Source organism: Mustela putorius, unplaced genomic scaffold, assembly GCF_011764305.1.
Source record: "Mustela putorius furo isolate JIRA1106 unplaced genomic scaffold, ASM1176430v1.1 tig00537297_pilon_pilon_pilon, whole genome shotgun sequence".
Taxonomy (NCBI): domain Eukaryota; kingdom Metazoa; phylum Chordata; class Mammalia; order Carnivora; family Mustelidae; genus Mustela; species Mustela putorius.
The window spans coordinates 373,137-394,719 of NW_025422435.1; the positions used below are offsets into that span (position 1 = coordinate 373,137).

A 21,583-nucleotide genomic window follows, 5' to 3' on the forward strand; every position below is an offset into this window, starting at 1 on the left:
ATTAATCTTGATCATTCCATTCTTTGTCCATCCTGTTCTATTTGGTTTCTCATTATACCCTTCAACCCCAGAGACACTGCCACATACACCACAAAAATAAATCCCCCAATGACCTTAGCCCCGTTGTTCCATTCATTCACAGATGGGAATTCAGGTAAATGTCCACAGAGGTCACAGACAGCATACATACGGTTCTGTTATATCCCATATATTACCCCTTCATGTCCTAAGGAAGACATTTTCTCTTAGAGATTTTCATTTTAGTGTATCTTTAAAAAATCTCGTGTTAAGTTGCCTCCATCTTTTTTCTTGGGTTTGGACAACCCAGGAACGGCCCTTTTGTGTCTATGATGTTGCTGTTCACAGCTTTTCTTGATAGGCCTAGTACAATCTTGGGAACAGGGTTGCTGTATGCTAAAGGTTGGACAGTAGCTCTTAGCCTTGCCTATCTTAGGTAGTTATGCTGTGCATTTTTTTTTATTGGTGTACCATGTTTGATTTGTCCCTGATATCTTTGGAGTTTTTCTGAGAAATGGAGCAGTAATACAGCATCAACTTATTAAAATACGTTTTAAGCCTTTTAATTTTCTGTGCTATTTTTGAAAGGGAATGGAGGGAGGGGAGTTCTGTCCCGAGATAATCATAGGTTCCATAAGGATAATCCTTTATCACCTTTTGCTCAAAAGTATGGATATCCATTTAGGCAAACTTGGGAGGTTGGATGCGTACTATGGCTTATGTGGTTGACAAAGATTAGTGCTATTGGTATACAGAAGCAATCAGGATGAGCAGAAAGCTGCTGCTTGAAGAAAATGAGCTGGAAGAACTGGGATACCTTCACTGAGCTGAAGGGGTCTCGAAATTGGGATTCATTTCTGAGCAGCTGCTGGTATGTCAGAGGCTTGGAATTGGCTTGGCCGGGTAAATCTAAAACTGTCTCAGCAGTGATTAGCTGACCTCACCCAAGTTCCAGGTCCTAGTCTGCCTGATCCTTTTTTCTTGAGCCCCAGAGCTAAAATGCTCCTGAGCGTGCTCCTATTGGTCGAGAAGACCAACTGAAGTTCCCTTGCCCATGTTAGGAGGTGTACGCCTCCTGAACTAAAGATAGAAACAGCTGGCCCTTGCAGACAGCTAAAACCCTCCAGACTAAGAGGTGTTCCCCACTCGGCAGCCAGACTCCTTGAGATACCCTTTCAGTAATTCTACCAACGGCCTCCATGTCTCTGCTCTGCCATAACAAAGGCTGTGGGCAGCACTTTGACCCCAATGCTAACCTTCCTGGTGAGTAATTCTGACTTTGCCAGGGGGCTCCTAAGTGCTGGGGGAGTGGTCAGTGTGGGAAGAATGTTAAAGGAGCAGAGAAATACAGTGTATCTGCCCTGCTTTAATTGGTCTGGGTGGTTTTCAGTTTTTTTTTTTTTTTCTAAAGGAAAACCATGAGCATATAAATCTGGGGAAGAAGTAAGAGTAGTGATATTTGGTATAGTTGCCTTTCCTTGATCCTTCTGCTGGTATCCACAGATTCCTGTTGCCATCACCCTGGGGTCCCAATCTTCCACGATGCACTTAAGGTGAGGAGTAGGCAAGAAGGGATAGCAAGACCATTTCCCAAAGGAAATCTACCCAGGAATCTAAGCTGAGCTGGGTCTTTTGTTACCAGGGTTGGTCCTGCTGCCGGAAGCGAACTGTAGATTTCTCTGAGTTCTTAAACATCAAGGTAAATTATTTACTTCCTTGGATTCTGTCCCTAATAGAAGGATTCTATCCCTAATCCTTCTTTCCTTATCTGTACTAGGGCTGTACTGTGGGACCACACTGTGCTGAGAAGCTCCCAGAGGCCCCTCAACCTGAGGTGCCTGCCACAAGCAGTTCACTTCAGGAGCAAAAACCTCTGAATACGATTCCAAAGTCAGCAGAGACTTTGCGTCGGGAGAGGCCCAAGTAAAGAGAAAGTCCCTGGGTTTTTCCTACATTCATGGAGCTTCCTAGAAGTGATTAATGGGTCACTGGGGCTTGGGTACTAGGGATATGAGCTGGGGCAAGTGTTAGGGTTTGTGTATATTTTATACCTTAGGGGAAATTTGTATCCAGAAATAATGTCTTTGCTTTAAGGTTGGTATGGGGGTGATGGGATAGGTGTTTAGAATCAATAGAGTAGATAGCTCCTCATAAATAAATACTTAGTTATAATACAAGAGAGATTGTTGAGGATGACCTGCCTTTTTTTTCATTATGGAATACATTAAAATGAGTTTTAGATCAAGAAGAAAATGCAGTATTGGCAGCCAAGAGGCCGTAGAGAATAAATTAATTTTGTGGAAGTAGCATGAACAACAGAAGAAAGTCATGTTAGGTCCACAATTAGAAGAGGATGAGCATATAATAGAAGTTCTGCAGAGCAATGTTAGATTGAGAGCAACTGAGTAGATGGGCAGAAAAGCTCTAGGGATTTCCCCAGGGCTCAGGGACTTGGGATGTCCACAAAGAAGATTATTGGCAATGGAGTTGCTACTCAACTTTTCCAACCCTGCCACCACTTTCACCAGATCTCTTTGACACCATTACCACTGGTGGGAGTGTTGGAGCTGATGATCATGGTTAATGGGTCAGAACTAAATCACCCCACCCATACCCCATAGGTCAGATTTCCCTCCAAAGCTGCTTCCACTAAATATATCCCAAGCACTGGAAATGGCATTGGAACAGAAGGAATTGGATCAAGAACCTGGAACAGGTAAGTGGGTCCTCAGTAGGACAGGCTTTGCAGACTGAAATTTAGTGCAAGTGGCAATTAGGTGGAGAGAATAGATAGGTTCCTGACTCTGTTTCCTTTGCCCAGGACTTGACAGTAGTCTGATCCGGACTGGTTCCAGCTGCCAGAATCCAGGATGTGATGCTGTGAGTGAGAGCTTATAGAGGGTGCAATCATGTAGCTGAGAGATACTATACCTGGGATGACAGATATGAGGGTGTGTGGGGTATACTTTAGAATGACCTGATTCTTCTGATTCTCCTTTACCCATCTTAGATTTACCAAAGCCCTGAGAGTGATGCTACTCCATGTACTTACCACCCAGGAGCACCTCGATTCCATGAGGGGTGAGAGAGGGGACTGGGTATGGTCTATAAGACCAGTTTCTCCCACTGTTTGATAAGGGGGACATGGGGGCTCATGGGGAGGGGAAAGGAGATTCAGGTGAATTACCTTCCTACCTCAGGATGAAGTCTTGGAGCTGTTGTGGTATCCAGACCCTGGATTTTGGGGCATTCCTGGCACAGCCAGGATGCAGAGTTGGTAGGCATGACTGGGGGAAGCAGGTAAGCCCCAGCTTTCCCAAACTTTTGATTAGAACCCAATTTCAGAAATAATTTCCCCCTCCTTGTACCTCATGGCCAAGCTCTCTAACTCCTCCCTTTTGTACAAACCAAATAAGATTCTGTTCCTTACCTTCAGCAGCCTGGAGTCTTTGCAATATGAAGTAGTGTTAATCTTTTCTGAGATTCTGTGTCTCTTCTTTGACACACCTGAGAACTTTCCTTGGGTTAAGCATTCATTCTTACCACACACATTTCACATCTTCTCTTTAGCTGCCAGCATCTTGCCGTCATGATTGGCATCAGACAGAGTCCTTAGTAGTGGTGACTATATACGGCCAGATTCCACTTCCTGCGTTCAACTGGGTGAAGGCCAGTCAAACGGAGGTGAGGAGTGTCTGATCCTGGATGGGAGGCTGGTGAAGGGATACAACAGTTTTACAGGCAGAGCTGCTGTATGCAGCAAACATGTGGGCTCCATAGTCCCCTGAGAGGAGGGTAGAGCTAGTAGGTCAGGGCTGTCTGGCTGACCTGTGGATATAGGGCTCACACCTCTGGGCTGGTTCTCTGTTGTAATAACTTGTTCTTACCTTCTGGGATTGTTACTGCCCCTGTAATTCTTCCCTCTCAGCTTCATGTCCACATTGTCTTTGATGGTAACCGTGTGTTCCAGGCACAGATGAAGCTCTGGGGGGTAAGTGAAGATAAGGGACACGAGGGGGGGATCATGGGGTGAAAAGAAGGGCCAGACTAGAATGAATAGCCATTGTCTTGAGGGAAGGAAATCTGGTGGGAAAGTAGACGTTTTCTCTTCATTTGCTTAGTCTTTCTCCCCCTTTCTCTCCCTTTTTTCTCTCCCCTCCTTCTTCTCTCCTTTCCTCTTTCTTTCTTATTATCTCATTTTATTCCTCCCCTATCTTGTTTTGCCCACCTTACATTTGTTTATTTTTCTTTGTCATTAATTACTACCCCACCCTCACCCCAATCCTTTTGATTTCCTCATTTTCTTCTTCTTCTTTGTTCCTCTATCTTTTCCTCCTCCTCAGGTCATAAACGTGGAGCAGAGCTCTGTCTCCTTGATGCCATCTCGGGTTGAAATCTCCTTGGTCAAGGCTGACCCAGGATCCTGGGCCCAGCTGGAGCACCCCGATGCACTAGCTGAGAAGGCTAAGGCAGGGATTGGGTTAGAGATGGATGAGGAAGAATCTGAGGATTCAGATGATGATCTGAGCTGGACAGAGGAGGAGGAAGAGGAGGAAGCAATGGGGGAATAGTGACACCAGTCAAGTATCTAGATAAGACCTCAGTGATTCCCTTAGAATCTCAGAGACCAGGATATGGTTGGCCATGTGGTGTCATTGAGCAGCAGCAGGCTGAAGGAGGGGAGAACAAAAGTATCCAAACCATGCTGTTTTTTCCCTTAAATAAATCTTGTATTCTGCAGTTTCACATAGTGTCGTTCTCTCACCTCACTAAGATTGTATTCATTCCTCCCTACTTCTGTGTGTCTTTAACACACGTGTGAAAACAAGCACATGTACATTCAATCTGTTCTTTATAATCACCAGGTAATCTACTGAATACTTATTGTGTGCCCAGTTGTATATTAGGTGATTTAGAGCTGTCTTTTTTTTTTTTAATATTCAGTAAGAACCATAACACTATTTTTTTTTTTTTACTTAAAAAAATTTTTTTTTTCCAGTTTAGAGCTATCTATCTGAGAAACAAAAGTCTTATTTGTTCCCCTCAGGAAAATTATAGTCTGGCTGACAGACTAATCCACATGAAATAATAATAAACATTATCAGGTGGTTTAACTGAGTGTTAAATTGTGCAGTACAGTTATTAAGACCTATAGTTGTTGAGAGAGAGTGGAGCAATTAATGTGGACTATAGTAGAAAGGGAAAGCTCAATGGAAGAATGTTTTTTAATAGCTATGTTGGGACACAATTCACATACCATACAATTCACCCATTTAAAGTGTAAAATTCAGTGATTTTTTTTTTTTTAGTATACTCAGAGTTGTGCAACCACTATCAATTTTCATCACTCCAACAAGAAACCCTGTACCCGTTAGTGTACCCAGCCACTATCAGTATCCCCCCAAAATCATAGCTGTGGGCAACCACTAATCTACTTTCTGACTCTATGGATTTTCCTATAATGGATATTTCATATGATTGGAATCATGTAATACGTGGTCTTTTTTAAGAGGCTTCTTTCACTTAGCATAATCTTTTCACGGTTCCTCCATGTTATAACATGTATCAGTACCGTATTCCTTTTATGGCTGAATAATATTCCATTGTGTGCTTATACTACATTATGTTTATTTCATCAACTGAGGTACATTTGGGTTGTTTCCATTATTCTGAATAATGCTCCTATGAACATTTATATACAAGTTTTTATGTGGACTTTTGTTTTCACTTCTCCTGGATATATACCTAGATGTATAATTTCTGGGTCAAATGGTAACTTTAACCTCTTAAGAAACTACAAGACTGTTTTCCAAAGGGGCTGTACCATTTTACATTTCCAACAGCAGTGTAAGGGTTCCAGTTTCTCCCCATCTTCAATAACACTTGTTACTTGTTCTTTTTTTAATGGGTGTGAAGCAGAATTTCATTATGGTTTTAACTGCATTTCCCCAATGCTAATGATGTTGAGCATCTTTTCATGTGCTTATTGGCCATTTGTGTTCTTATTTGGAGAAATGTCTATTCAAGTCCTTTGCCCATTTGTTAAACTTGTTGTCTTTTTATTGCATTGTAAGAATTTTTTTAAGATTTTATTTATTTATTTGACAGACAGAGATCACAACTAGGCAGAGAGGCAGGCAGAGAGAGAGGAGGAAGCAAGCTCCCCGCTGAGCAGAGAGCCCAATGGAGGGCTCGATCCCAGGACCCCGGGATCATGACCTGAGCCGAAGGCAGAGGCTTTAACCTACTGAGCCACCCAGGCGACCCAAGAATTTTTTTTAATATATTCTGGAGACAAGTCTCTTATCAGATATATGACTTGGAAATATTTTCTCCTATTCTTTGTTTTGTCTTTCTACTTCCTTGATGGTGTCCTTTGGTACACGAACATCTTTAACCTCTATGAAGTCTAATTTATCTTTTCTTTGGTTGCTTATATTTTTTGATAACCAAAACATTGCTTAATTCGAGGTCATAAAGAGGATTAGCTCCTATGTTTTTGAATGGTTTTATAGTTTTACATTTAGGTCTTTGATCCATTTTGAGTTATTTTTTGTGTATGGCATGAGGTAGGGACCCAACTTTATGTTTTTGCATGTGGATATCTAGTTGTCCCAGCATCATTTGTTGAGAAGGCTATTCTGTTCCCACTGGGTTGTCTTGGCACCCTAGTTGAAAATCAATTGACCAAAAATGTAAGGGGTAAGAAATAAATTTTGAATGGAAATTTTTAGAAATGAGAAATTTTGATGGGTATGGAAGAGTGGGGAGAGCCAAGCTAAGGCTGGAAGGTGTTTTGTTTTACTTTTTGTGTTTTATTTTATATTCCTGAAGTAATACTCAGGAATTACTCAATGTAAAATACTCAGTGCAGAAGTATGTAAAGTAAAAAGTAAATGTTACTCTTTAGACTCCTTCCAAGCTTAGTCCCTTTGCTATTTGTAACACTGCTGACATATCAGAGGATGAGTTTAAGGGAGGGAACAAAAGAGTTGAGTTAAGCTGGATTGGAAGCAGGCTAAAATTCTAGATTAAGGATTTTGAACATGATTTAAAAGAGAGTTAGAGTTAAACTCTATTACTGAAACTTATAGCACACTATATTGAACTTAAATAAAATTTTAAAAAGAGAAAGGCAGTATACGCCGCCTTTTAAAAATGTAGATTCTTTTTTCTTTTTTTATTTATTTATTTTTAAAGATTTTATTTATTTATTTGACAGAGAGAGATCACAAGTAGGCATAGAGGCAGGCAGAGAGAGAGAGGTGGAAGCAGGCTCCCTGCTGAGAGAGAGCCCAATGCAGGACTCGATCCCAGGACCCTGAGATCATGACCTGAGCCGAAGGCAGTGGCTTAACCCACTGAGCCACCCAGGTGCCCTGTAGATTCTTTTTTAAAAGCTTATTTATTTATTTATTTGAGAAACAGAGAGTGCGAGCAATAGCATAAGCAGTGGGGAGGGACAGAGAAAAAGGAAGAAACAGATGCCCTGCTGAGCAGGGAGCCCAATGCAGGGTTCCATCCCAGGACTCTGGGATCATGACCTGAGCTTAAGGCAGTTGCATAAATAAGCCACCCAGGTGACTCATTAAAATGTAGATTTGGGCGCCTGGGTGGCTTAGTGGGTTAAGCCTCTGTCTTCCACTCTGGTCATGATCTCAGGTCCTAGGATCCAGCCCCACATTGGGCTCTCTGCTCAGCAGGGAGCCTTCTGCCTGCCTCTCTGCCTACTTGTGATCACTGTCTGTCAAATAAATAAAATCTTTAAAAAAATAAATTAAATGTAGATTCTTAATCAGAGGAGTGATAATCTCTTGAGTCTCCCTTGAGTTGTATTTAGTACCTGGCTACAGGGTGGCCAGGAATCTGGGAGATTCAAACTCTAAGAAACTTCACACTAGGAAGTTTCACCAAGCCTCAAAATGATCTCAAATTCTTTTCATAGCACCCTTTTCTCTCAGTTCAGATTCAAGGAATGTAAGGTCTCATTGAGAGCTAGAAGTAAAATGGAGGTGGGAGAATGGACATGGGCAGCAAAGGAAAGGGGTCACAGGATAGCATGGCTGAGAATTTGGAGATTGAGGCAAGATTAGGGGATATTGGAGAATGCATCCAAGGAATGCATCTCTATGTCACAGAGAAGTTTGATCAGAGTTAAAGGGGCTTCCTGGACTTTCAGGATATTCAGCATTTCTGGCTCATTTCTTTGCTCTCATACTACAGATTTAAAGTGCAAATAATTTTCCCCTTTGACCTGAACCTTTCAGGTTCTTTCAAACCCTGGCAGCAGTTTACTTTTAATGTCATTTTTCTATAGGTGAGTTGACATCAATAGGGGCTTAGATGGACATTTTAAAAATTTAGAGGTGTAGAATGTGTATAGAAAAGTGCAGAAAGTGCACTGATCTTAAATGTACAACTTTTTTCTATCTTATCAAAATCAGGGGACCAGCAACTACCCAGAATTCCTGGAGAGGATGAAGGTGAAGAATCAGAAAGTTCAAGTAACCCTTGTTGTATATAAACTTGATCTATAAAATTTCAAGTTTACAGAATTAATAAAGTAGCATACTTACTTTACACAGTCCAAAGCCTAAAATGTAAGAAAGTTTCAAACAGGTGCATAACATTAACAATAATAACAACAACAATAACCATAGCTACTGTTTCTCATACAAACTAACCTGTCAGGCACTATGCTAAGAGCTTTGCATGCATTAACTCATTTACTTCCCTACTTCCTATCATCACATGTACATATTGGTTCACATTGGCGCAAATCCTCTCCTTACTTCCTTTACACTTCTCATGTCTTCCCATTGTGCTTTGTATCCTGTTCCCTCACACCTTCCCAGAAACTTTACACTACTAATTATCCTTTCTCTCTCCCGTTTATTCAACCTTTCCCTCTCATTGGATATTTTCATTGACCTTTAAACTTGCTCAAGTCTCCGATTTTACAAAAACAATTTCACTAGACTACATAACCCTTTCCAGCTGCTACTTAACTCCTTTCTCTCCTTTATAAGTGAACTTTTTATTTTAAAAAAAGATTTTATTTATTTATTTGACAGAGATCACAAGTAGGCAGAGAGTCAGGCAGAGGAGGAGGGGGAGCAGGCTCCCCATTGAGCAGAGAGCCTGATGCGGGGCTCCATCCCAAGACCCTGAGATCATGACCTGAGCCGAAGGCAGAGGCTTAACCCACTGAGCCCCCCAGGCGCCCCTGAACTTCTTGAAATAACTATTCATTTTTTATTTCCACCTTCCTATTCCCTTCAAAACACACTTTAATCTGACTTCCAACCCACTCAGTCTGTGGTGATAAGGTCACTTTGGGCCATCAAGTCACTAAATCCTGTGGATACTTTTTGGTCCTTGTCTTACTTGATCTCATAAGCAAAGACTGACACTCATAATGGTTTCTTCCTTGAAATACATTCAATACATTGGCTTCTATGACCCACAGCTTCTCTTGGTTTTCCTCCTACTTATCTGGCTACTCCTTTCAGTCTCCTTTGCAGGCTCTTCTTTTTCTACCTGGCCATCAAATGATGAAGTTCCTCAGGACTTAGCCCTAGTTTGCTCTCTTCCTATATATAACTCTTCTAGACATTCTCAGTTATGTCCGTGACTTAAAATACCACCCGCATCCAGATGACTCACACATGTTTATCTCTAGGTCATAGCTTTCCTTTGAGGTCCAGATTTGTATATTACAGTAATAATAGCTAACACATATATAGAACAGTGCTTGGCATATATAGTAAGTACTATATAAGTGTTTGCTATTAATAGTACTACTATTACTCTTCTCTCTCGTCACCAAAAGCTTTCACTTCAGACTATTAGGTTGGGGTGTTTTTTTCTCTTAGGAGGGACACATTTTCAATATCCTGTTTATAATGTTTCAATAAGAAAATGGGATTTTCTTGACAGTCAGGTTTTGCTAGTCCACAAAGTGATAACATGTTGTTTTTGTTGTTGTTGTTGTTTTAGTGATAACATGTTTAACATACCATTCATTGCCTCAGCTCTAGGATTAAGGGAGATTGTATTCACCTGCTGAAGGAATAAAGCATCATGTATAGAATGCCACTGTGCATTGCTTGAAGTAACATAGCTACTGATTAAAACTCATTCATTGCTGAGAGCTGTCCTAGAGCCATCTGAGAATATCCGAATCCTAAGGACCCAACTGGGGTCTTAGAAGAGGGGTCTTAGATGCCAAGCATAACACCAAGCCACTCTAGTCTAGCAGAGTCCCTTCGACAAGCCTATCCAGGCAACAACAAAGCACTTGGTGGATCAGTGATACCTCACATTGATATAACACCTTTCAAACAACTTTTACACCAGATTCAGAGTTACTATTTCTGGGATCCTTGCCTCCACTGTCCCCTTTCTCCCTTTCTGCTTCCCAAATCCCAGAACACTCGCTACAGGGAGAACTGAGTAGACCAATATAAATTCTTGCTGTCTAATTTCAACTTGGTCCTTGCAGCTGCTCAGCAACTCTTTTATTTGTCTCATACTTTCCCTGGCACTCTCCCCACAGAGGCTCTTAACAGATCTTCCTCTTCTCAAATTCCAGCTCCTCCTGTTCCACTCCTTCAGACTAATACACTTTCTTGAGATGCTTGTCAATTCAATAACATTATTTTTTTTAAATATTTTATTTACTTATTTATTTGACAGACAGAGATCACAAGTAGGCAGAGAGAGAGAGGAGGAGGAAGGCTCCCTGCTGAGCAGAGAGCCCAACGTGGGGCTCGATCCCAGAACCCCGAGATCATGACCTGAGCTGAAGGCAGAGGCTTTAACCCACTGAGCCACCCAGGTGCCCCTCAATAACATTATTTTAAAGGGCTTTTTTTTCTGTAGAGAATTTGAAGCATATACAAAAGTAGAATAGCATAACAAACCCCATTTACCACACACTCAGCTTCAACTAGTATCAATTCTCACATACTCGTTTCATCTATTTCCTCCTTTCTACATTATTTTGGAGCATATCCCAGACATGATATCATTCCATACTTTAATATTTCAGTGTGTATCTTTAAGAGGTAAGGATCCTTTTTTAAGAAAAATCATAGTTGTAATACCATTTGCACACAGGACGCCTGGGTGGCTCAGTGGGTTAAAGCCTCTGCCTTCGGCTCGGGTCATGATCTCAGGATCCTGGGATCGAGCCCCACATCAGGTTCTCTGCTCAGCGGGGAGCCTGCTTCCTCCTCTCTCTCTTCCTGCCTCTCTGCCTACTTGTGATCTCTCTTTTTCAAATAAATGCATAAAATCTTTGAAAAAAAATACCATTCACACACAAAAGCAATATTCCCTTTAATATCATTAAATGCCAATCAGTATTTAAATTTCTAGTAGTTTCATAAATGTCAAAAGAATTTTTTACACCTTTTTTTTGGAATCAGTATCAAAATAAAGCCTACACATTGTGATTGGTGGATATGTATTGTATGTCACTTTTATCTATCTTTTTAAATTAAGCTCTATGCCCACTGTAGGGCTTGAACTCATGACCCAGAGATCAAGTCATATGCTCCACCCACTGACCCAGCCAGGCACCCCATATATGGGGTTTAAAACTTTAAAACTAAAGATTCTCTTTTATCCCTTTTTTTCTTACAACTTTTTATTGAGGAAATCAGATTATTTTCAGTAGTTTCACACAGTCTCGGTTTTGCTGTTTGCATCTCTGCTGTATAGTTTTAAATGTTTCCTTGACTTCTGTTACATATGTTGGCAAAATCAGTGTCTGTACCATGTATCCTCTATATCTGTTGTCCTGTTTTCAGTGGGATGGAGAAATTGTCCATGTGACCAAAGAAGTGGAAGGTGTCTGGCTTGGCAAGTGACTCAGGAAAGAGCTAGGACTCTTTAGCAGTACTGAAACAGATGGTTGGGGTCAGAGCTCAATAAATAGTAACAGAGGTCCAGGCAAGATAGCATGGGTGAGGGGCTGTGCAGTGTCAGATTTCTATTCTGCTGGTATGTTGAGCAGGGCAGGCAAGGAAGTGGTGATCAGGCTGAAGTCAGAACTGGAAAAGAAGATGTAGTACTTGAGGCAGCAGTTGGGATTATTTCTCAGGGGATTACTCTACTCGCTATACTGTTTTCTAAATATATCTTATCCATTCATTCCCACCTCTGTGCCTTTCTCCAGGATGTTTCCTCTGCTTGGATTATCATCTCCTTTGTCTCCATTTATCCAAATCCTATTTATCTTTAATGGCCAGTGCAAGCTCTTTGTTTTCCATACTTTTGCTTGTGGAATCATAAAATATCTCTAAAAGGATAAATAAGAATATTGGTTGCTTGGGGTACCTGGGTGTGTCAGTTGGTTAGGCATCTGACTCTTGGTTTTGGCTCAGGTTGTGATCTCAGGGTCACAGGGATTGAACACTGTCAGGCTCTGTACTCCACACGCATTCTCTTGAGATTCTCTCTCTAAAAAAATAAAACCTAAAGAAAAAAAATACTGATTGCTTTTTCCAGGAAGGGAATTGGATGTCCAGAGAACACGGCTGGAAGGGAGAAAGATATTACCTATTTGTTGCAGGAGGGACAGTTAATTTGATGAACATGTCTGCTATGAATTTGGTAGAAGTAGAAGCAGGGAGATTGAGTAGAATGAGGAGGGTCTGGAACAGCCTCTGCGGGGAGAGTGCCAGGGAACGTATGAGACAAATAAAGGAGTTGCTGAGCAACTGCAAAGGCCATTTTGAAATTGGATAGCATGAATTTATGTTGGTCTGCTCTGTTCTCCCTGTAGCAAGTGTTCTAGGATTTGGGGAGCAGAAAGGAAGAAAGAGGACAGTGGAAGCAGGGATCCAAAAGACCATAACACTGAATCTGGTGTAACTGGGAAATAATAACTGATCTGGATAAATTGAAAGGTAAAGTACCTAAGGGTTCCACTGAGATTAGAGTTGAAGAGATCAGAGACATAAAAGTTGTTTGGAGAAGTGTTACATCAATGTGTGATATGAGTGATTAACCGAGGGCTTCAATGGTTCCCAGATGGGCTTGGCAAAGGGGCTCTTCTAGGACTCCAGGGTCCTTAGGTTTTGGATATTTTCAAATGGCTCTAGAATAGCCCTTAGCAATGACTGGGGTTTTAAGGAGGAATTCATCATTGAACTTGGAGCTTCTGCAAGAGGCATGGTGGGAGGAGTAGCAAAAAATTAAACTACTCTTTATTTAAATCTGTCTATTCTGTTATCTTTTTCTATCTCTATATAATATATACATGTATCTCAAATGAGAATATATATTTAATTCTTAGAACAGTGTATTCAAAGCATTATTATTATTATTATTATTATTTCTTAAAGATTTTATTTATTTGGGAGAGAGAGCCAGAGATAGAGAGAGCACAACCTGGGGGGAGAGAGAGAAGCAGGCTCCCTGCTCAGCAAGGCCTTGGGATCATGGCCTGAGCCAAAGATAGATGCTTAACTGACTGAGCCACCCAGGTGCCCTTATTATCATTTTTATAAAACACGAAGAAATTGAGCTTCAGGCGGGTTACATAATTTTCCCCAGGTCACAGAGCTATCAGGTATCAGAGCCTGGGACACAAATCTAGGTCTTGACTACAAAGCCCATGTTCTTTGGTGTTCCAGCAGTGTTTTCCAGCAAACACCTCCCTCCACTAAATGAATCCTATTTTGCCAGTGACATCTGTGATTGTGGATCCATTGTCACCAAAAATAGTTATACACCAAACTGAAAACTTTTGACGAGTAGGGATTTAATTGAGTAGGATGGACGAGATAGTTGAAGGCAGTGAAACTAATTGAAGATAATTGGCAGTGGTCCAGGGGAGAAAGTTAAGGCTGCAGACTAAGTGGGCATGGTAGTAAGAATGGAGGAAGGAGTCATAGATGTAAGAGGTATGTCTTAATTTAGGCTGCTGTGACAAAGTATCATAGACTGGGTATTTTATAAACAACAGAAATTTATTTTTCCACAGTTGAATTCTGATGAGGGGGATTACTCTACTTGCTATAGAGAGCAGAGAAAGGAAGAAAGCTCTCTCATGACTCTTAAAAGGGTACTAATCTTATTTATGTCCTCATCTAATCCTAATTACCTCCCAAAGGCCCTACCTCCCAATACCATCATATTGAGGGATAGGGTTTCAATATATTAATTGTAAGGGGACATAATCAGTCTATAACAAGATAGTCCCCAGGTAAGAATGAAAGTAATGTGGCCATGCTCTTCTGTGTTTCTTAAACTTAACACAACTCACTCCTTCCTCAACGTCTCTGTAATATCTGATCCCCCTTCCAGGTTTTTGAATAGCTGGCTCCTTCTTCTCATTCATATTTCAGCTCATGATAGGTAACCAATTCATTATCTTGAAAATTAATTAATAAAGAGAGAATCAAGCATTTATCCTGCCTTTCCTATCTGAATTGGGTAACAAGATAGATAGAGTGGTACGTCTTTTTGCAAAACTATTCCAGTGAATGAAAAGAAATAATAAAATCAGAGCATCACTTTTTGGCAATCCTTGATAAATAGCTATAAGTAGTAAGCATCAACAGGTTTAAGATTATAAAGAGAGTGCTTTAAGATTAGTAAGAGATGTGAGACATTGTGTCCATCCTATAGTCATACCAAAGAGATGGAACCCAAGTTTGATTTAGTCTTTCGATCCAGCTGCCAGTTTGTAGGAAATAGAGGAACTGCACAATGCCTGTGTAATCAGCAAAACCCACAGTGAGAAGCTTTACAGGTCAAACTGCTCAAGTTTCTACACAAAAGAATTACCTCTTAGAGAGGCCTTTCTTGTCCATCGCCTCTAAATTAGCACCTTCTGTCCACGTTACTATCACATTACCCCGTTTGATTTTCCCCATAGCCTTTATCATCAACTGAGGTTTCTTTACATGAGAAACAGTATAGCATTAACAGTTAAGAGGACATATTATAACATCAGCCTGCCTGGATTCAAATCATGACTCCTCCACTTACTAGCTATATGACCTTAGACTACTTAAGAGTTATGTGCCTCAGTTTCCCCAACTGTAAAATGGGATTAATAATAGTGTCTATATCATAAGGTCATTAGTAGTATTAAATGAGTTAACATATCTAAAGAGCTTAGTATAGGTACTGATATAGGGTAAGCATTATAAAAATGATAGCACTATTAATGCATAATCAGTTTTTTATTTGTACATTATTTCTTTCACTGGACTATAAGTCTGTACTTACATGCTATTCCCAGAACCTAAAGCTGCCTAGCACATATATGAGCCATGCTTAATAAATATTTGTTGAATGAAGGGCCTGAATTAGAGTAGCAAAGAATAGACAGGAAAGAGACATGTAAGATATTATTTAAAAAGAAATAAACCTTGGACTTAGAGAATTTTTCTTTCTGATATGGGATGAAATGGTATGAGATGACTACTCCAAGGCTTCAAGTTCAAGTAATAGGTAGAAGGTGAGTGCTTTTAACAAAAATAGGAGAAGTGGGAACTAGAAGTAATATTTGAAAATTCTGATAATTTTATTTTAGATATGAGCTTGAAATTATGGCAAAACATGAGTAGAAATGCTAGCAGGAAGTTAATTATAAATGCAAAATTGGAATTCATGAGAAAAGTCAGCACTGAAAATAGATTTGAGTATCATCTTCATCAATGTGACACTTAAATATTCAACTTTCATCCTTAAAAAAACAAAAACTCCAGAAGTTGAATAAATGGAAAATAAAATATTTGAACCCTTAAATTTATCCTACAGAGGAAGTCACTGTTAGTTTGGTGTATATCCTTTTCTATGCATTTGCAAACATATTGGCATATAACATGTAGGGACATAGTAAAAGTCCAAGTGGCTAAATATATACATATGGAGAAATTTGTTTTACTTTTTGGACAATTTGAAATCATTCTTTTTAAAAAAAAAAGATTTTATTTTATTTTATTTTTTTGACAGAGATCACAACTAGGCAGAGAGGCAGACAGAGGTGGGGGGAAGCAGGCTCCCTGCCAACAGGGATCCCGATGCAGGGCTCAATCCCAGGACCCTGGGATCATGACCTGAGCCAAAGGCAGAGGCTTAACCCACTGAGCCACCCAGGTGCCCCAATTTGAAATCATTCTATAGTATTTTTCCATTGCTTGCTTAATCATTAAATATGTCACTTTATGGTCCTTGAAGATATTTCCATGTCAGATCTCAGACATTCTTTTTTGTACTGTATTGTACTTGATTGTACATATATGCCATAATTTATCTATCTGTTCCCCTACAGATGGACACTTAGGTTGTTTCTAGGTTTTTGTTATTACAAATTATGCAGCAAGGAAAATCATTTGACATGTATCTTTGATTATTTGTGCTAGTATTTCTTTTCTTTTTAAAAATATTTTATTTATTTATTTGACAGAGAGAGAGATCACAAGTAGGCAGAGAGGTAGGCAGAGAGAGAGGAGGAAGCAGGCTCCCTGCTGAGCAGACAGCCCGATGCGGGGCTCGATCCCAGGACCCTGGGATCATGACCTGAGCTGAAGGCAAAGGCTTTAACCCACTGAGCCACCCAGGCACCCCTAGGGGGTGAGCATTTTTTTTTAACTGAATATCCATATATAGACTTTTGGTTAAACTTAGTTTTCAGTGGCGCCTGGATGGCTTAGATGGTTAAGTGTCTGCCTTTGGCTCAGGTCAGGATTCCAGAGTCTTGGGATTGAGTCCCCGCATTGGGTTCCCTGTTTATCGGGAGCCTGCTTTTCTCTAAAAAATAGTAACAACAATAATAATAATTAATAAATTAACTAACTTAATTTTCAGCCCCATGTGTCATTCATACTCCTCTTGTCTTGGATCCTGGAACCTTTCCATAGTTTTACTGGTAAAATTGCCCCTTCTCATCTGTATCCATTTTTTCCAGGTTTTTTTTTTTTTTTTTTTTTTAATGTAAGCTCCATGCCCAGTGTGGAGCCCAACATGGGGCTTGTACTCACAGCCCTAAGATCAAGACATGAGCTGAGATCGAGAAATGGACACTTAACTGACCCACGCCCCTGGGTGGCTCTGTATCCTTTGCACTAGATCAGAATTTCTTCCTACTTACTATTTCAGGTACCATTTCTCAAATGGCTTTCCTGGTTCTAGAGAACACCTAGAACTTTTTGTCCTTTGGGTTTGTACATACTTTATATATTAGTATACTTTTAGTAGTGTCTCATAAGGATTCTGAAATGCTGTGTTTTTCATACTAAATTCCCACATAAGGGGTGCCTGGCTGGTTCAATTGCAAGACCAGCGTGCAACCTGGTCTTAGGGTTGTAAGTTTGAGCCCTACCTTGGGTATAGAGATTACTTTAAAAAATAGATAAATTACCATATGTAACTGTCTCTCTATTCAGTTCTGCTTGTTTGGTTGTCTATTTTTTTTAAGTAATCTGTACACCCAATGTGGCGCTCCATTTCACAAGCCAGAGATCAAGAGTTTCATGCTCTACCGAGTGAGCCAGCCAGGTGCCCCTATTTGTCTATTCTTGAAGCTTATCACACTTTTATATAGTAATTTTATGTTGGGTAGGCAAGTCTTCCCTTATTTCTTTTTTCTATCTTTTAAAAGTTTCTTGTCTTTTTCTGTGTATTCTTTCAGATAAACTTCAGAACCAGCTTGTCTGGTATTCCCACCCTAGCCCCCCTCCAAATCCCAATGAGATTGTTATGGAAATTTGTAGTTATTTGAAATTTTTTTCAATTATGAAACCTCTCATTCAGGAATATTGTGCATCTATCTATATTTCAGATCTTCATACTTATAGCCTTCAGCAATATTTTTTAGTTTTATTCATGTAAATGTTTTGTACATATCTTTTTTGTGTGATTTTATTTTTAAGTAATCTCTACATCCAACGTGGGGCTTGAACTTGAAACCCTAAGGTAAGAATCAGATGCTCTACTGGCTGAGCCCCACAGGCACCCCTTTTTGTACATTCCTTGTTGGATTTACTTCTGTCATTTTTTTCCCCACTACTATGAATGGGATCTTTTCCCCCATTATATATATTTTTTATTATTATGTGTTTTTTTGTTTTTAAAGATTTTATTTATTTAGGGGCACCTGGGTGGCTCAGTGGGTTGAAGCCTCTGCCTTCAGCTCGGGTCATGGTCCCAGGGTCCTGGGATCGAGCCCCGCATCTGGCTTTCTGCTCAGCAGGGAGCCTGCTTCCAACTCTCTCTGCCCGCCTCTCTGCCTACTTGTGATCTCTACCTATCAAATAAATAAATAAATAATCTTTTTTAAAAAGATTTTTTTTTAAGATTTTATTTATTTGTTTGTCAGAGAGCGAGCAAGCGGGAACAAGCACAGGCAGACAGAGTGGCAGGCAGAGTCAGAGGGAGAAGCAGGCTCCCTGCGGAGCAAGGAGCCCGATACGGGACTCGATCCCAGGACGCTGGGATCATGACCTGAGCCGAAGGCAGCTGCTTAACCAACTGAGCCACCCAGGCGTCCCAAAAAAAGATTTTTTTAAAATTTATTTGACAGAGAGCGAGCAAGAGAGGGAACACAAGCAGGGGGAGTGGGAGAGCGAGAGAAGCATCTTTCTTATATGTCTTATCTTATATAAAGATTGGCATCTTTCATCAATTCTCAGATATTTTTTCTTCAAATCCTGCTGTTTTCTCTCTTCTTCACCTGAACTCCAGTTGGATATCACCTGTAAGGATGGGGCCTTTCAAACTTGGGCTGTGGGGGAGGGGGGCAATTGGGTACCTCAGTTGGTTAAGCATCTGACTCTTGGTTTTAGCTCAGGTCATGATCACATGGTGGTGGGATCAAGTCCACATTGGGCTCTGTGCTCAGCACAGGAGAGGGGGAGTTTCTGCTTCAGAGTCTCTCTCCTTCTCCCTCCCACTCAATCTCTCTCAGATAAGTAAATAAATAAATAAATAAATAAATCTTTATAAATAAATAAATAGACTTAAGCTGTAGGCCACCAGAAATCAGATGACTTCAGAGCAAAAGTCTGTTCCAGCACTTACCCAGCAGAATTGTGGTTATTCATTGTTTCCTCTACTCTCAATGTACCATATATATGTGTACATATACATATATATATATATCACTATACACACTTATAAATATATCTTGAAATTTATTCCATATCACTGTATAATCTACCTCCTTCCTTTTTTTATGTATTGAGGTATATAACTTATATTTTAGTAAAATGCATATATCTTAAATATATATATATATATTTTTTTAAAGATTTTATTTATTTATTTGACAGGCAGCGATCACAAGTAGGCAGAGAGGCAGGCAGAGAGAGAGAGAGAGAGAGAGAGGAGGACGCATGCTCCCTGCTGAGCAGAAAGCCTGTTGCGGGGCTCAATCCCATGACCCTTACCTCATGACCTGAGCTGAAGGCAGAGGCTTAAAGCACTGAGCCACCCAGGCACTCCAAGTATATATTTTTATATGTGTATACATTTATGTAAAAGCCCCCACCCAGGTCTAAATACAGAACATTTCTAGCCAACCACAGAAGGCTGGCTCCTTTTAAGATTTTATTTATTTATTTGAGAGAGAGAGAGTGTGTGTGTGTGTGTATGCACGAGGAGGGAAAGGAGCAGAGGGAGAGGGACAAGCAGACTCTGCACTGAGTGTGGAGCCTGACATGGGGCTTGATCCCACAACCCTGAGATCATGACCTGAGCCAAAATCAAGAGTCAGGCCTTTAACTGACTGAGCCACCCAGGCGCCCCGTGCGTTATTAGTTTTAATAAATAATGCCAAATTGCCTTCAAAGAGGATGTATTATATTAAATAACAATATACATGAGGGCCTGTTTCTCACCATTTTTACTAACTATTAAATATTTTTGTCTTGGGACGCCTGGGTGGCTCAGTTGGTTGGACGACTGCCTTCAGCTCAGGTCATGATCCTGGAGTCCTGGGATCAAGTCCCGCATCAGGCTTCCAGCTCCATGGGGAGTCTGCTTCTCTCTCCGACCTTCTCGCTCATACTCTCTCTCACTGTCTCTCTCTCAAATAAATAAATGAAATCTTAAATATATTTTTGTCTTTGCCAATCTGACAGGTAACACATAGAAATATGTAGTTAATACATATTTTAACTAAAAATACATGCACATGGTAAGAAAATTCAAGCAATATAAAAGGATATACAATTAAAGTTATATATTACTCCTACTCCTAGTCCCTCGTTCCCTTGGTTCTCTTTCCAGAGACTACCACTAGTCTCAGTTTCTCGTGAATCTTCCAGATACATTCTGTGCAAATCATGCACATGCAAGTATAAATTGGTGTATGTGTGTGTGTACATGTGTCTGAGTATCTCTATCTGGCAGATATTTTGATGAAAAAAAATTTACCTTCCCCCTTCCCCTTAAAAATCTATCTATATCTATATACCTATATCCATTTCTTCTCCCTTTTGTTCACAAATGGCAGCAGGCTATTCACTCTGCTTTTTTCACAACGTATCTTTGAGATTGTGTCATAATAATACATTTACAGCTGCCTTTTCTTTTTTATGATTGTATCATTTATTTGACCAGTTCCAGGCATTTTCATTGTTTTCAGTATCTTGTTATTACATGCGGCCTCCTTTGTAATATAATATAATAATAATTGAAGTGTGTAATACATACTTCATTTGTATACATCTGCCAGTATATTTATAGGATAAATTCCTAGAAGTATGGTTCCTGGATCAAAGTGGTTAGTGGCGGATGTGATTCCCTGCCCAACTTCCATTCTACATCTTCCCCATTGTTATAGTGCTCATAAAGTTTGAAGCGGTGGAATTGATCTCAGCCCCAGCTTCTGGCTGGGGGGCACCACCCTCCTAACCCAATCAGGGTAAATCCATCCCCCATGCCTTAGTGATTGGTTCTGACTATCCAGGTCATAGCCAATGAATGCAAACCATTCTCCTGTCAAGGAGATTGTTCAGGAATGGGCCATTGGCCCAGTTCAAGTAAATGAAATGGTAGAGGATGTTTGTTGAAGTATATGGGAGAAGGTTTTGGTTTTGGTTTTGTTCTTTGCTCTTCTGAGACGGATAACAAGCCGATTTTGTCTTTTCTTTTGGACAGTGTGGTGTGGCTGATGTGGAGCCTTCTAATGCTACAGCCCTTTTGCTACCAAGAAGGAAGTCAAATTTATGATGAAGCTCACACTTTGGAAAACAGATCTGACAGAAGGACATTAGATCCTTGGTGATACTTTTGATCCATGGAATCAAATCAACTGCAAAGTTCTCTCATCTGCTGGAATTTGCATTTGTATGAACCAATAAATTCTCTTTATTGTTTAAGTCTATTAGAGTTAGGTTTTCTGTTACCACTAAAAAGGCATATGTACTTTAAAAGTTTTTGATAAGTTGCCTTCCAAAAGTTATACCAATTTATAATGCCAGCAACATAGTACAAGAGTGTCTGTTTTGCCCCACTCTTGCCAAAACAATGTATTGTCAAATTTTTTGATATTACCATTTTTATTGGAAATGAGTGTTATTGTGCTTTTAACACAGTC

General features: G+C 40.1%; 1 protein-coding gene across 3 annotated transcripts; it reads left to right on the plus strand.

The window, feature by feature from the left end:
- Positions 1-464: 464 nt before the first annotated feature.
- ITGB1BP2 (integrin subunit beta 1 binding protein 2) lies at positions 465-21,365 on the plus strand. Of its 3 annotated transcripts, XM_045073984.1 has the most exons (12): positions 465-1,281; positions 1,522-1,571; positions 1,661-1,717; positions 1,796-1,941; positions 2,640-2,734; positions 2,840-2,898; positions 3,029-3,099; positions 3,219-3,318; positions 3,589-3,702; positions 3,947-4,009; positions 8,463-8,501; positions 21,145-21,365. In XM_045073984.1, the coding sequence occupies exons 1-12, from the start codon at positions 1,218-1,220 to the stop codon at positions 21,214-21,216; spliced, it is 930 nt and encodes a 309-aa protein (XP_044929919.1). In that variant the 5' UTR covers positions 465-1,217; the 3' UTR covers positions 21,217-21,365. The 3 variants fall into 3 exon arrangements, with proteins under 3 accessions (XP_044929919.1, XP_004777286.1, XP_004777285.1); XM_004777229.3 differs by lacking the exon at positions 8,463-8,501; XM_004777228.3 differs by lacking the exons at positions 8,463-8,501; positions 21,145-21,365 and adding an exon at positions 4,362-4,764.
- Positions 21,366-21,583: the final 218 nt, after the last annotated feature.

Bases quoted from the DNA above. Each gene is read 5' to 3' on its own strand.
- ITGB1BP2 (XM_004777228.3), top strand. From the start codon at position 1,218: ATGTCTCTGCTCTGCCATAACAAAGGCTGTGGGCAGCACTTTGACCCC. The intron at 1,572-1,660 runs GTGAGGAGTAGG...TTTTGTTACCAG, and splicing joins TCTTCCACGATGCACTTAAG to GGTTGGTCCTGCTGCCGGAA. The intron at 2,899-3,028 runs GTGAGTGAGAGC...TACCCATCTTAG, and splicing joins AGAATCCAGGATGTGATGCT to ATTTACCAAAGCCCTGAGAG.